Source organism: Scleropages formosus, chromosome 2 (assembly GCF_900964775.1).
Source record: "Scleropages formosus chromosome 2, fSclFor1.1, whole genome shotgun sequence".
Taxonomy (NCBI): Eukaryota; Metazoa; Chordata; class Actinopteri; order Osteoglossiformes; family Osteoglossidae; genus Scleropages; species Scleropages formosus.
The window spans coordinates 20,042,360-20,054,402 of NC_041807.1; the positions used below are offsets into that span (position 1 = coordinate 20,042,360).

The 12,043-nt window shown below is 43.0% G+C and overlaps 2 protein-coding genes across 3 annotated transcripts in view; one reads left to right on the forward strand and one right to left on the reverse strand.

Annotated features, from left to right (window-relative positions):
* Positions 1-5,683, forward strand: part of LOC108931430 (cGMP-inhibited 3',5'-cyclic phosphodiesterase A-like) — a 62,677-nt gene extending 56,994 nt beyond the window's left edge. For both annotated transcript variants that reach the window (XM_029249713.1, XM_029249714.1), the window contains exon 16: positions 1,620-5,683. In XM_029249713.1, the coding sequence (XP_029105546.1) occupies positions 1,620-1,927 (308 nt within the window). In that variant the 3' untranslated portion in view covers positions 1,928-5,683. The remainder of the gene's footprint in view (positions 1-1,619) is intronic.
* A 1,125-nt stretch (positions 5,684-6,808) lies between these two features.
* On the reverse strand, positions 6,809-11,705 carry LOC108931475 (B-cell receptor-associated protein 29-like). The gene is made up of 7 exons (XM_018747236.2): positions 11,599-11,705; positions 11,360-11,460; positions 11,007-11,154; positions 10,405-10,540; positions 9,128-9,230; positions 8,337-8,428; positions 6,809-7,980 (listed from the first exon to the last, which is right to left on the reverse strand). The coding sequence occupies exons 1-7, from the start codon at positions 11,688-11,690 to the stop codon at positions 7,939-7,941; spliced, it is 714 nt and encodes a 237-aa protein (XP_018602752.1). The 5' UTR covers positions 11,691-11,705; the 3' UTR covers positions 6,809-7,938.
* Positions 11,706-12,043: the final 338 nt, after the last annotated feature.

Consider the following 12,043-nt stretch of genomic DNA (forward strand, 5'->3'; position numbering starts at 1 on the left):
TTGGGCAACGCCAGAATAGTGGAGAGTCCACCCTCGATCGAGTAGCGTGGTTCCAGAACCCAAGCTGTGAGTGGAAGTGAGCCCGACTATATCTAGACGGTATCTCTCAACTTCCCGCACCAGCTCAGGCTCCTTCCCCGCCAGTGAGGTGACATTCCAAGTCCCAAAAACCAGAGTTGGCGCCCGAGGTTTGGGTCGGCCGGGCACTCGGCCCCGACCACCGCCCAAATCACAATGCACCGGCCCCTTACGGTTTCTCCGGCAGGTGGTGAGCCCACCGAAGAGCGGCTCCACGTTGTGGCTTCGGGCTGAGCCCGGCCAGGCCCCGTGGGCATAGACCTGGCCACCAGGCGCTCGCATGCGAGCCCCCCCCCCAGGCCTGGCTCCAGGGTGGGGCCCCGGTGACCCCATACCGGGTGGGGTAAACGGACGCCTTGATTTTTTCGTCATAAGGGGTTTTTGAACCGCGCTTTGTCTCGTCTGTCATCCAGGACCTGTCTGCCATGGGAGACCCTACCAGGGGCATGTAGCCCCAGACAACATAGCTCCTGGACTCATTCAGGCACTCAAACCCCTCCACCACGATAAGGTGGCGGTTCACGGAGGAGATGTTCTTTCCCATTAATCCTAATACAGAAGACATTAAATAACTGTCTAAAAGTAGTATTTTTGTGAAACATCTAAGTGCCTAAGACTTTTGCACAGTGCTGTATATTTATAAAATTAAATGTCAATTAAAGGCTTAATTAGATTGTGATGCCACACAGCCACCACTTACTATTAATGATAAATGTTTCATCGGGAGTTACCACGGTGATCACTCTGTCACTTTTCAGTACATCAGTGTTAACCGCTTTTCATATACAGCAATCCCTCGGAGTATGAAATTAATTTGTTCCTGAAAACAGTACAGATGCTTACATTTTGGATGCCGAAAGCCAATTTCCCATTATTTTAAAAGACAGAAATAATGTGTTCCCAGTCCATCTGAAAACCCCAAACCAATTTTTCCAACTGAAAAACTTACACAACTGTCAACCCATGATTTCATCATGATACAAAGCACTTAATAATTATCAAACCCTTAATGAGGTCATTGATGGGTGTGTTTCTTGGCAGTACGTTTCTGAAACTGTTTTTTCATTATATTCAGCAGACAGACGTGAATATTCAATAACGAAATTTGCTTGAAAGGGTGCGGAACACAGTTTAAAATAAAAAGGCTATTTGGTGTAATGAACTGGTACTGTACTCAGTGAGTGAAGAGAAGGACAGCTGATTGTGAGTTATGGTCGGTGGAGGAGGCTTGGCAGTCATTCTTGCACTGAAACTGCACAAATGCGTTGAAACAAAGCGAACAGGAAACAGTGGTTACTGTACAACTACAGTACATTACTTCCGATTCACTCATGCGATGAGCGACGTTCAGTTTTGTTTTCGACATGCTCTAGAGAACTAAGAAACTGAGCATCAAAAGCCCATTGTTTTTGGTTGGTCATTTATATTTTCTGTAATCTGTCAAAGTGCTCTGAGTGTCTTCAGAATAAAGCTCCATGTATGTAAGAATGCATTTTATTTTATCGTATTTGATTGTTTTCTCTGCGTGCTCTCACCTTTAGAGAAACCAGGTTCGAAGAAGCAGCAGAAAGTGTTCTGCCAGATCACCCAGCACCTGCTAGAGAACCACGAGATGTGGAAGAAGGTGATTGCGGAGGAAGAAGGCAAGCAAGGGCCGGCAGAGCTGGACGGGAAGGAGTCGCCGCACCTTGGCGTCCCGAGCGAGCCGATCCTGTCCATCCGAGAGGAGGAGGAACTGGGGGCCAAGGAGGAACTGGGAGAGGATGGCCAGGAGCAGGCCAAGGGCACCAAGCAAGAGGCTCGGCAGCTACTGCCCCAGCCTGCAGCCCAGAGAGAGGGTGGTTTCTGAGGAAGAGGGCAGGTGCAAACAAGTCAGAACAATCGTGTTGCTTTTTTATAAAAAGAAGTGTGATATTTTTCTGCCAGCACATCATACAGACACAACACTGTAGAAATTAAGGGGAACGTGTGCCTACGAAAAGTGAAAGATGGAGTCAATGGGGAATCAATGGGTTACAGCGGAATGGGATGGGTTTGACACGGGTGGGCAGAGATTTACATTGGATGGGCGGGGTCAGGTAGTCTACTGGTCCAGATTTCATCAGAGCGATCAGGTCCAGGCTCAGAGAACTCCACCTTGCATCCAAGGGAGCTTCCACACTGCAATATGAGATCCCACTGCCTTGCCCTGGGATAGGGGGCAGATCGACCCAAACCCAGAACCCAGCCGGACACAGGAGAGTTTTACAAACTGGTAAATTTTCTAAGAGAAAGACTTTTTTTTTTTAATTATCAGAAGAAGAGCAGCAGGAAATAAAGCAGGACTTGTATTTTCCCTTGTCCAACACCTTCCCGAGTGTGGAGACGCAGGGGCGCGGCCTTGGTGGGCTGCTCCAGTGTGTCCTTATGTAGCTTCACCTGTGTTGTAGGAGCTGTGAGTCCAGCCACACACCGAAGGTCTCAGAAGCTTTACGAGAATTTAAGAAGAGCCAGAGTTTTGTTCTGGTTTCTTCGTACAGTGTTTCCACACCGTGTCACACTGCCAGTGTCTCCTGTTCAATCTTGCCGTTTTTACCTTCCTCTCATTGCTGTGAACCAAACTCTTTACACTCATTTTTTTTTTTTTTTTTTCACTCTGTCAGATGGTTTTAGTAACTGTGCAGGATTTTCCTTCCAGAGGAGTACTGGAATTCTGCAGGTCATCTCCCAGCTGCGCTCTTGCAGTTTAAACCCTTGGGTTGTGTTCTAGTCACATTTGAACTATTGACAACTATTACTCTGTCATAAATATGGTTTCTTTCCTCTGGTTGCCATAAGACTTTGGGACATCCTCCACGCCAGGTGTCTGAACAAATGAACGATGACCGGTTTCACTGAATTTTACGTCTTACTATTGTACATCTGTGGTGTGTATGTGGTCGACCGTAGGAAATTAATGGACAAGACTATAATAAGGAGCAAAGAGTTCTCTCTCTCAAAATGTTGGACTTGTGATAATGACTAGGAATGGAGATAAAGGGTGTGACACAGCACTAGGTGATCATTTCTGCTTTATAAACGATCGTAATGTACCACGCAATATTCTATGGGAACACCAGAAATAGAACCATGTCTCAAATGCAACCCAAGGGTTAAATAAGAGTTTCCAGGGAAGCAGGTTACTATGCACATGGTAACTCTGTCCTTGTCATTTCCTGCGGTCCCAAATGTAAATTTTGTTGTCCGAATCTGAAAAAAGTTGAGGGTTCATGTGGCTGTGGAGCCCAAGTATTTTTTAAAATGGTACACAAATATTTCCCAAACAGCAAATGATCAAAGACTGTCTCGGTGTTGTCCAATATTTGGCCAGAACCTGATTGGACACCCTAGATGTAAATAAGGTTCAAAGGCTTTTTTCCTTGAAAAGATGTCGGCGATGGTGGCTCTAGAGCTTTAAGTCAGAGGGACATTTTCCAAATCACCAAGTCCTGGTCAGAGATACCTGGAGAGCATGTTCTCAGCACAGTCAGTGTGGACCCAGCTTCGCACTACTTTGTGGTGTTTCCCAAAGAGGGTTGTGCTGAGACATGGATCGGAAGGGTCCCAGTGGCCCTCAAGGAGGCTCAGATGGTTTTGTGGGAGATGCTCGTCAACTTTGAAACCCTCGATCTGCTTTGACGAACAATGATTCTGTTGAATTTCACTGGTGTTCCCTTTAGTAGGCTGTACCTGAAGGAAGTAACAGTGGGCTTTGGGCAGTCTGCTTGCGCCTTGAGTGGTTTCTATGAAGGGTTTGGTTGGGCCTGCGGTTCTGTTCTGGAACTTCTCATCTTCCTTTAGAATGAACATGGAAATGAAACATTGACTCCAAAAGCAATATCATGACATCTGTACTCAACATGTTTGACGTTCTCTCAGGTTCTAAGCATGAAGGGAAAATCAAGATAATTCTCATGATGTATGATGCAGCTCATGTTCTGAGCAAAACTGCTCACGTACAAGTGCCAAAAATGACTTTGTACATGTAGCTCATGGTTACTTAAGAGTTCTCAGTTCTGGTGTTTACCGGCTGGTGTTGAAGTATACATTGCATTTCAGCGTTTTAGCTGACATCCTGAGAGCAGTGTTGACTCCCCTGAAGATGTGCGATCGGCTGGAGCTGCTTCAACGCATGGAGAGTGAAAGTAGTTGTAGCGAAATTGGTACGTCGTAGGTCAGCCTTTCTGGTGTTGCCAGCGGGTGGCCTTGTGGTTAGGGCTGCAACCTCTGCACTTAAGGGTTGTAAGTTTGAACACCGTCCCTTGCTGCACCACCCTTGAGCAACATACTCACCCAGAACCGGAACCGATGCAGTAAAAATTACCCATCAGTGTAATGAGTGAACCATTGTAAACTGCTGTGGAGAATAGCATCTGCATGTAACCAGGTGCTCTCCATCGACGCCCCTGGTAAGTGCGGCTGTGAACTTCTCATGGTTCCCAACTGCAGCGGGCCGTTAGTCTAGGTTACTCTCCGTATCCGTCCATCGTCCACTTCTAGGTGGCCAGATGGGACTCTGGCTTTGACGGGTAACTTCTCAAGCTCAACACACCCTTTAAAAAACATCTGCCACTGGAGTTTTACCAGCAGTGTAAGTAGGGAACGTGAACATGGACCTGTTTGTTGCCCCAGTGGTCATACCTTTGGTTTCCTCTTACAACAGTTTAATTTCAGATCACACAGCAGGAAGTTATTGCTCCTCTCGTATGGCAGTTTAAGGATGGATGGACAAGCTGTACCGGCATCCACCTTGACACCTCCTCCTCACACATGCTCCTCTGTCATAAGGACCAGATGGAACGTTGTGCTTCGAGATGCCTTCTCGCCCTATTATGGTGCGTTGATATGCAGTTTCTAGAAAAACTGATCAGGTATTCTGCACAACGTACCCCAAAGCCTGGCCAGGAAGAGTCTGGACTCGACACTCGATCCCAAGACACTCCTTCAAGTACTGTTATTATTCTGCACATCACGTGTAATGACTGAGATGTTAGATCCAGCCTCTCTCCAGCTGTAGTTTCAACTCAGGCCACAAGCCATTCAAGTTCATGCAAATAATTTTTGACTGAGAGATGACCTTGAAGGGAAAGAAGATGCTTGTTATTAATAATCGCTTTAATCTGTCTTAATGTCCATCCTTCCCAAGTAGCAGATTTCAAACAGCAAAGTTTCTTCTGTCATTTTGGTTCACCGTGTGCAGTTTCCCCCACCTTTTTAATAGTTTTCACACTTTCAGGACTGTATGTTCATAAGAAGTGTTATGTACATAACATTCTGTACAGGTTTTATACATTCTAAATTGTCAAGATTTTCCAGTTGCTTAGGTCTAGTGTTTCAGTGATTTCTGCGACGCCCCCAGTCCTGTCCATTTATAGCAGAGACCTAATAGCAACAGTATAAACTTGTACCTCAGATAATTTTGAAATGGCTTTAGCAGTCATTCTATAAGTTCATGTGTTTGTTACCATGAGAACTTTGCTCCTTTTGTTGTCTCCAGTGCCTAAAATAGGAATTTGTCCATCGGATAATTCCCCTTTTATACAGCACTGCTTGAAAGTATGTGAACCTCTTGTGTCCGTCAGTTTTACCACAAAATGCTTATATAATTAGAATGTCTTTCTCATCTGACATAATGGTGAGCAATCATAAAAATAATTAATAGGAGTTTCTGCTGTAGGGGGGCGTGGTGACGCAGCAGGTTTGGGCAGGTCTGGGGTTCGAGTCCCGCTTGGGGTGCCCTCCGACAGACTGGCGTCCTGTCTTGGGTGCGTCCCCTCCCCCTCCAGCCTTACACCCTGTGTTGCCGGGTTAGGCTCCAGCTTGCCGCGACCCACTTAGGACAAGCGGTTTCAGTCAATGTGTGTGTGTGAGTTTCTGATGTAGTAAGTAGGTAATGACCAATTCTGTATGTAGCTTTAGAGGAAATCGTGTGTAGTAGAAACACAGAAGTAGTGCAGGTACAAAAATAACTGAAATCCAAGTTGCATTGGTAAACTAAGTAGGTAAGTAGAATCAGTGGTGTAAATATAATTTATTCATTTTATAAGTTTAATAGTTTACACATGAATAATGACCATCCCTAGAGGTTCACATACTTTCAAGCAGGACTATTTGTGCTCACTCACAGTGCTCAGGTGCACAGTTTCTTCACAGATCACAACCTCCTTTCTTTTTTCTCTACATGGCATCCATTATATCTTCCTGAATACACATTCCAAGAAGTGGTTTTCTGACTTTTGAAATTCTCAGTTTTCTTAAAGTTACTTTTGCTCTGCTATGTATTATTCTTGTGTTCTGTGGAGTCTTTATTGCAACACATACTTTTGATGAATGGGACCAGGGTTTCTTTCTTTTAAAAAAAAAAATAAATAAAAACAGACTCCCCCACCAAGTTAATGTAAAGCTAAAGTAATTAATTGATCTCGTCTTTCAGCACCATAATTGTTGCACATGCCATTAACAAGGAGAACGGAGCAAACCCTAAAGCTGTGTAAATGAGAAAAACTGTCTTGTATTTTTCTATATAGCTGGCACTTCACAGATTAAATAACTATTTTCTTCTCACTAGTATCTTGCACTTAATACATGTAGCAATACTTACAGAAAAAAAAAATGTAATTCACAAATACTCGTTAAGTGAAATACTCATTTTATTGCTGTTTATGTTCCATTTTGTACAAAAATATATACTGTACAGTTAAAAAAAATTAAAATGACAACAAAAAGTCTTTTAAACTATTTATTTTTACCATTCTTTTGTAATTTAGACACTATACTGTAGCTCCTTTATTGCCAGAATTACTGGAAGTGCCTCTTGGTATATTGTATCATACAGTAAATATGTATTGAGGTTATTAGAACTTATTTGTCACAAACTGAAGAAGGTGGATGCTGTAATGTGAATACAGATGCGTAACATGAACTTAATTCTGTGGTAGTGTGGACGTCTCTGTATTTACTGCGTGACCTTTCTTTACTCTGCTTGCGACTTCACTGTGTGCTGGCGGTTCTCTGGCAGGGTTCGAAACATGGAAGATGCCTTTTCCAAATTCTGCAAGAGCATCAGCTCAACAGGGGGTCTGAACCTCTGCACAACAAACTCATTTGTCAGAGGATCAGAGCTGTGAGTCCAGACCCAACAGGTGGGGGGAACACTGGGATTTCACAGTGAGTTTGATGTCTGGGCTGCAGCTAAAGATTTGTGAAAATAATGACCAATAGATAAAACATGGATAACAGTAACCTACAGTGCAAATGCAAAAGGAATTTGAATAAAAACATTAAAATAACCAAATTAAAATAAACTAATTAACACTAAGAGAAAACAAAAGGCCCTAACCCTAAGGAAATTACCTGCATTTTACTACCAAGAAGTGAAGCAATAAATGGAGTTTCCTTTCATTATGTCAGCAATTTTAAGACGCCATTGATTGTAACGCACATCCTAACTTTAAATTCAATTTGAAGAAAAAAAAAAAAAAATGTGCGTCTTGAGATTGAGGAAATGCGGTACTTTCCATTTTAATGTCGTTCAAAGAATAAAATATTAAGTACTGAAGATGTATTTCTCTGTGACTAGATCCACACCAGGAAATAATCCCAAGACTTAAGTTAAAAATTAACCTTAATCTTATTTAGTAGTCTTTGGAAGCTACAAACAAAATAAATTATGAACGACTACAACCAGAACTGTGATTGTATGTTGATAAGCTGCTATATTTTGGTTATATCTGTATACACATGAAGAGTTCTTTAACGTAATGAAGACTTTTTAGGCTGAAGAGGTCATGCTGCCTCTTCTCTGTACAGTGTGTAACCGCAACAAACAGCACATTTCAACACCTACTGATCCTTCTTGTCCTCACCACTTCTTTCTTGGAGGTTCTGTAAGGGGAAAAAAAAAAAAAAAAAAAAAAAAAAAGTACATAACTAAGAAAACAACCTACACAATAATAGAAAACTTATTCAATAAAACCTTTTGCAAAGTACATTTCCTTTTCAAAAAGCCTCAACAGAAATTCAATTTTGCTGCAAACACCGAACACTAAACAATAATTCTTAATTCAAATAATTCAGTTGTTGAACAAAAATCAACAACAAAAATTCTAAAATAAAGAACATGTACAACTGGAGTCATTTATTTATTTATTTTGCATTTTTTGGTATCATTTTCAAGAAGAGCTCATGACTGAGGTGGAACAGCGCCACATGGGGCTGAACACCATGTATCTGCAAGGTACCTGGAACTCCTGCAGCAGACGGTCGTACTCCAGGGTGAGGTTCTCCTTCTGTCGCCGCATGGCCTCCAACTCTGCCTGAGACTTCTTCAGACCTGCAGCGTAACACACATTCCGCCCACTATTAACACATAGGGCGTGTATTCTCTTTAGTGAATACTGTGAGTTTTATCTGATTCAACTTCACAGATTATGAATGACACATAAAAATAAAAAAATTTTAATAAAGATCTCTTAAAAATACCATATTAGAATGGGGGGGGGAGGGGGGGGGAGTGCCAAGCCTTGATTATTACTGTGTTTTGCTAATAATTGGATCCATCCTGTCAGCAACCGTTTGTCATGCTGGTCTGACACTTAGACTGGAAACACGGGATGTAACGCAAACAATCTCAGGGCAAATATACACAGGCTCGCTCGCTCGCACACGCGCGCGCGCACACACACACACACACACACACACACACACACACACAAAATTTAGAGTCACCAATTCACCTGACACACACATCTCTGGACTGTGGAAGGAAATTGGGCCAGGTAACCCCTTAAAACACAGGGAGAACACGCAAACCACACACAGACAGAGCTAGATTCAAACATTAAGTATATTATACTGAATGTGAACCACAAATTCAGGTTGGTTCCGTTTATTTTTACAGAGCAAAGGCTACGGCGCACTGAACACAAGGCGAGGAAAAATAATTTTAAATTATTACCAAACATCCAGTGTAAGTCAACACCTCAAGTGCCAAGAGCGTGTGAGGAGAAGCAAAGACGCAAAGGTGACCCACCATCCTCTGAAAGCCTCAGCTGCTCTGTCAGCTCCTCAGCTTCCTTCCGCAGCCCCTCGTTGCCCCCTGCGGGGTCTTTCCCAGTACCGCCTTCATGCAGAGCCTGGGGAAGAGATGATGCTGGACATCACACTCGGAAACAAAAGCACACTTCAGCTATCCAGGCACCAAATATCCATCCATCCATTATCAATAACTGCTAGTCCCGAGCGGGGTCATGGCGAGCGAGAGTCTTCCCGGCAACATTAAGCGCAAGGCTGAAGGGATGGGGGGGGTACACCCTGGATCATATAACAACCAGAATTCCTCTTTAGTCCTGTACGCACAGCCTGAGGGGAGATGGTGTCGAATGTACAGAACAAGGCTTCAGGGTCAAAGGTTATTTACATTCAGACACAACATTAAGGGAACCTGAATGGAAACAGAATTGCAAGTGAGTTGCAGCAAGCTGAGCAGTTGTGGAGAAGTTCTCCACTAAAGCCAATACTTCATACATACATATTAATTAATTAGATTGTTTTTTTTGATGGATTGGCATCCTGTCCAGGGTGCACCCCTCCTAGCCTTGCGCCCAATGATTCCACGACAGGGTGAGGATATCCGCAACCCTAATAAACAGTTAACAAGTGTGAGTGAGTGAGTGAGTTTGAGCCGATATTATTTTCCAACTGGACACGAGGAGAAGAAAAAAAAAAAAAAAAAAAAAAAAAAAAAAAAAAAACTAAAAAAGTCTATTTCATATTTAATGCATTTGGGGTCCCGCTTTCTGGCAGGTCTGGGGTTCGAGTCCTGTTTGGGGTGCTTTATGACGGACTAGAGTCCCGTCCTGGGTGTCTCCCCTCCCCCTCCAGCCTTGCACCCTATGTTGCCGGGTTAGGGTCCAGTTCTCCGTGACCCCATTTGGGACAAGCGGTTTGAGACTGTCTGTGTGTGTACCAATGACACAAAGCCATGTACAAGTAGCCATCCATAAAACAGAGCAATGCACCTCTACACTTTCACACACTAAGGCCTATTTACACTCACCTGAAACACATGTATTTGGAATGTGTGAAGAAACCTGAGCACCCAAAGGAAACCCACACAAACCCTAAAAGAAAAAAAATTTGGCAAAGACCTGGATTCGAAAGTGCATTCAAAGACACGGCGCTGGACCTGTGAGGCACCAGCACTTTCTGCTGTGTCACATTTATAGGTTAACCATGTACATGAGATCTCCAGTAGCAGGATTCCTGCAGGGAAGAGACGGTCAGTACAGAAAACACTCACTGCCTCACCTTCTTCAGATGCTCATTGTCTTCCATGTACTTCATGGCTGCCTGGTTGGTGCTCTCAACTTGATTTTGTAACACCGCCACTGCTGCTGTGGCTGTTGCCAACTGGTTTATCAAAGTAATGATGCGCCGCATGACCCTGCAGTTAAAGATGAAACAGGACATCCGATGTACAAAAAAGGAAAAACACCAACCAATTTCAGTCATGTTTTTATATTATTCCATATATTAACATGAATATTGTGCAAAATTAGTAAAAAATTTTATAAAGCCCTATAACGCAACATAGAGCGCATGCATGTTTAGTGTTTATACATTGCTATCGTTTACATAATACAGTATAAGTGGATTTCCCACTGAGAAAGTTGACGAATGCTGTATACCACCTATATACCTAAATATGCTCATCTTTTTTACAATGTAAATCCCACCAAAAAAACCATAGTAATTACGGATATAAAAATGCGTAATCAACTTGCTTTTTCCAGAAGTGATGGAAATGCCTAATTTTATCCAGTGAGGCAGAAGTCCGACTGAACACAACACACATTGTCAAGAGACTGACAACTTGTCAGCGAAGCGTACGTACAACTCGACACACTCACAACCAGAGGAAGAGCGAGAAGCCCGATATGTAGAGGTTCCTCTGGGCTCGGAAGAGCTTCATGTGCATGTGGTCGAATATGTTAGGGTGCAGCTTGGGGTCTTTGCTCTGCTGTGCCCCGGTGTACTTCCTCACTTCTCTCACAGCATCTGCAGAGGAAGAGCGAGAGGCCGCAGGGAGCCGAGACCCGCGATAACATCATCCGAGCAAGCGCTGCGCGGCCGGCCATCGTAAAACACAAAAAACAGCAGAGCATACGCGATACAGGGAAACAGCAGAACTGCGTTCCTCCTCTCAGCACCAGGCAACACCATCTTGACAAGTTTTACATACACAACTTTTGACACGACTTACCAAGGAAGAGAACAATAAGGACTATAATCATCGTTAGGAATCCTTTGTTCCAGAACGGGGCCATTTTGTTCCAAATGCCCAGCTTGAAAATAGTCTGCCATCTGCACAAAGACACACAGGAAACGATACGAATGCATGCTCTTTTAAATAACTACGTCTCAAACTCAGACACAACCTTTGTGTACACCTCTAAAGTGATTATATTGTTACACTAGAAGGAAATGGGGCTGCCGTGGTACCTTCTGGCCGATATAAACGGTAAACAGAGGATGACAAGAACTCCAATTTCCACATAGAGGAAGACCGCAACTGCTGTCCATTGCAGAGTCATCCTGGCTGAAGAACAGGCCTGAAGAAGAAAAAAAAAAAAAAAAAAAAAAAAGTGAGGCTGTAAGTCTACTGATAATTTGCTTTGTCTGAAACTCCTTTTACTACTAACAAAATGAATAAAAGCTCAGTAATGCAGATGCAAACTGATCTATTATCAGCTTAGGTTCTTTAAATGTCTTCAATATAGTTATAATAACTATAAACCAATAAACTAATTTTGAATGACTGAAAAAAACACTGTGTCTCTCCAAAGTGATATTTGCGCTGTAAAAAAAAGTCCAGTGTACATTTATATAAAATTTACTAGTCAAGGAGTCAATTAAGATTCCATTCACTCTACCGACAAATTTTCAT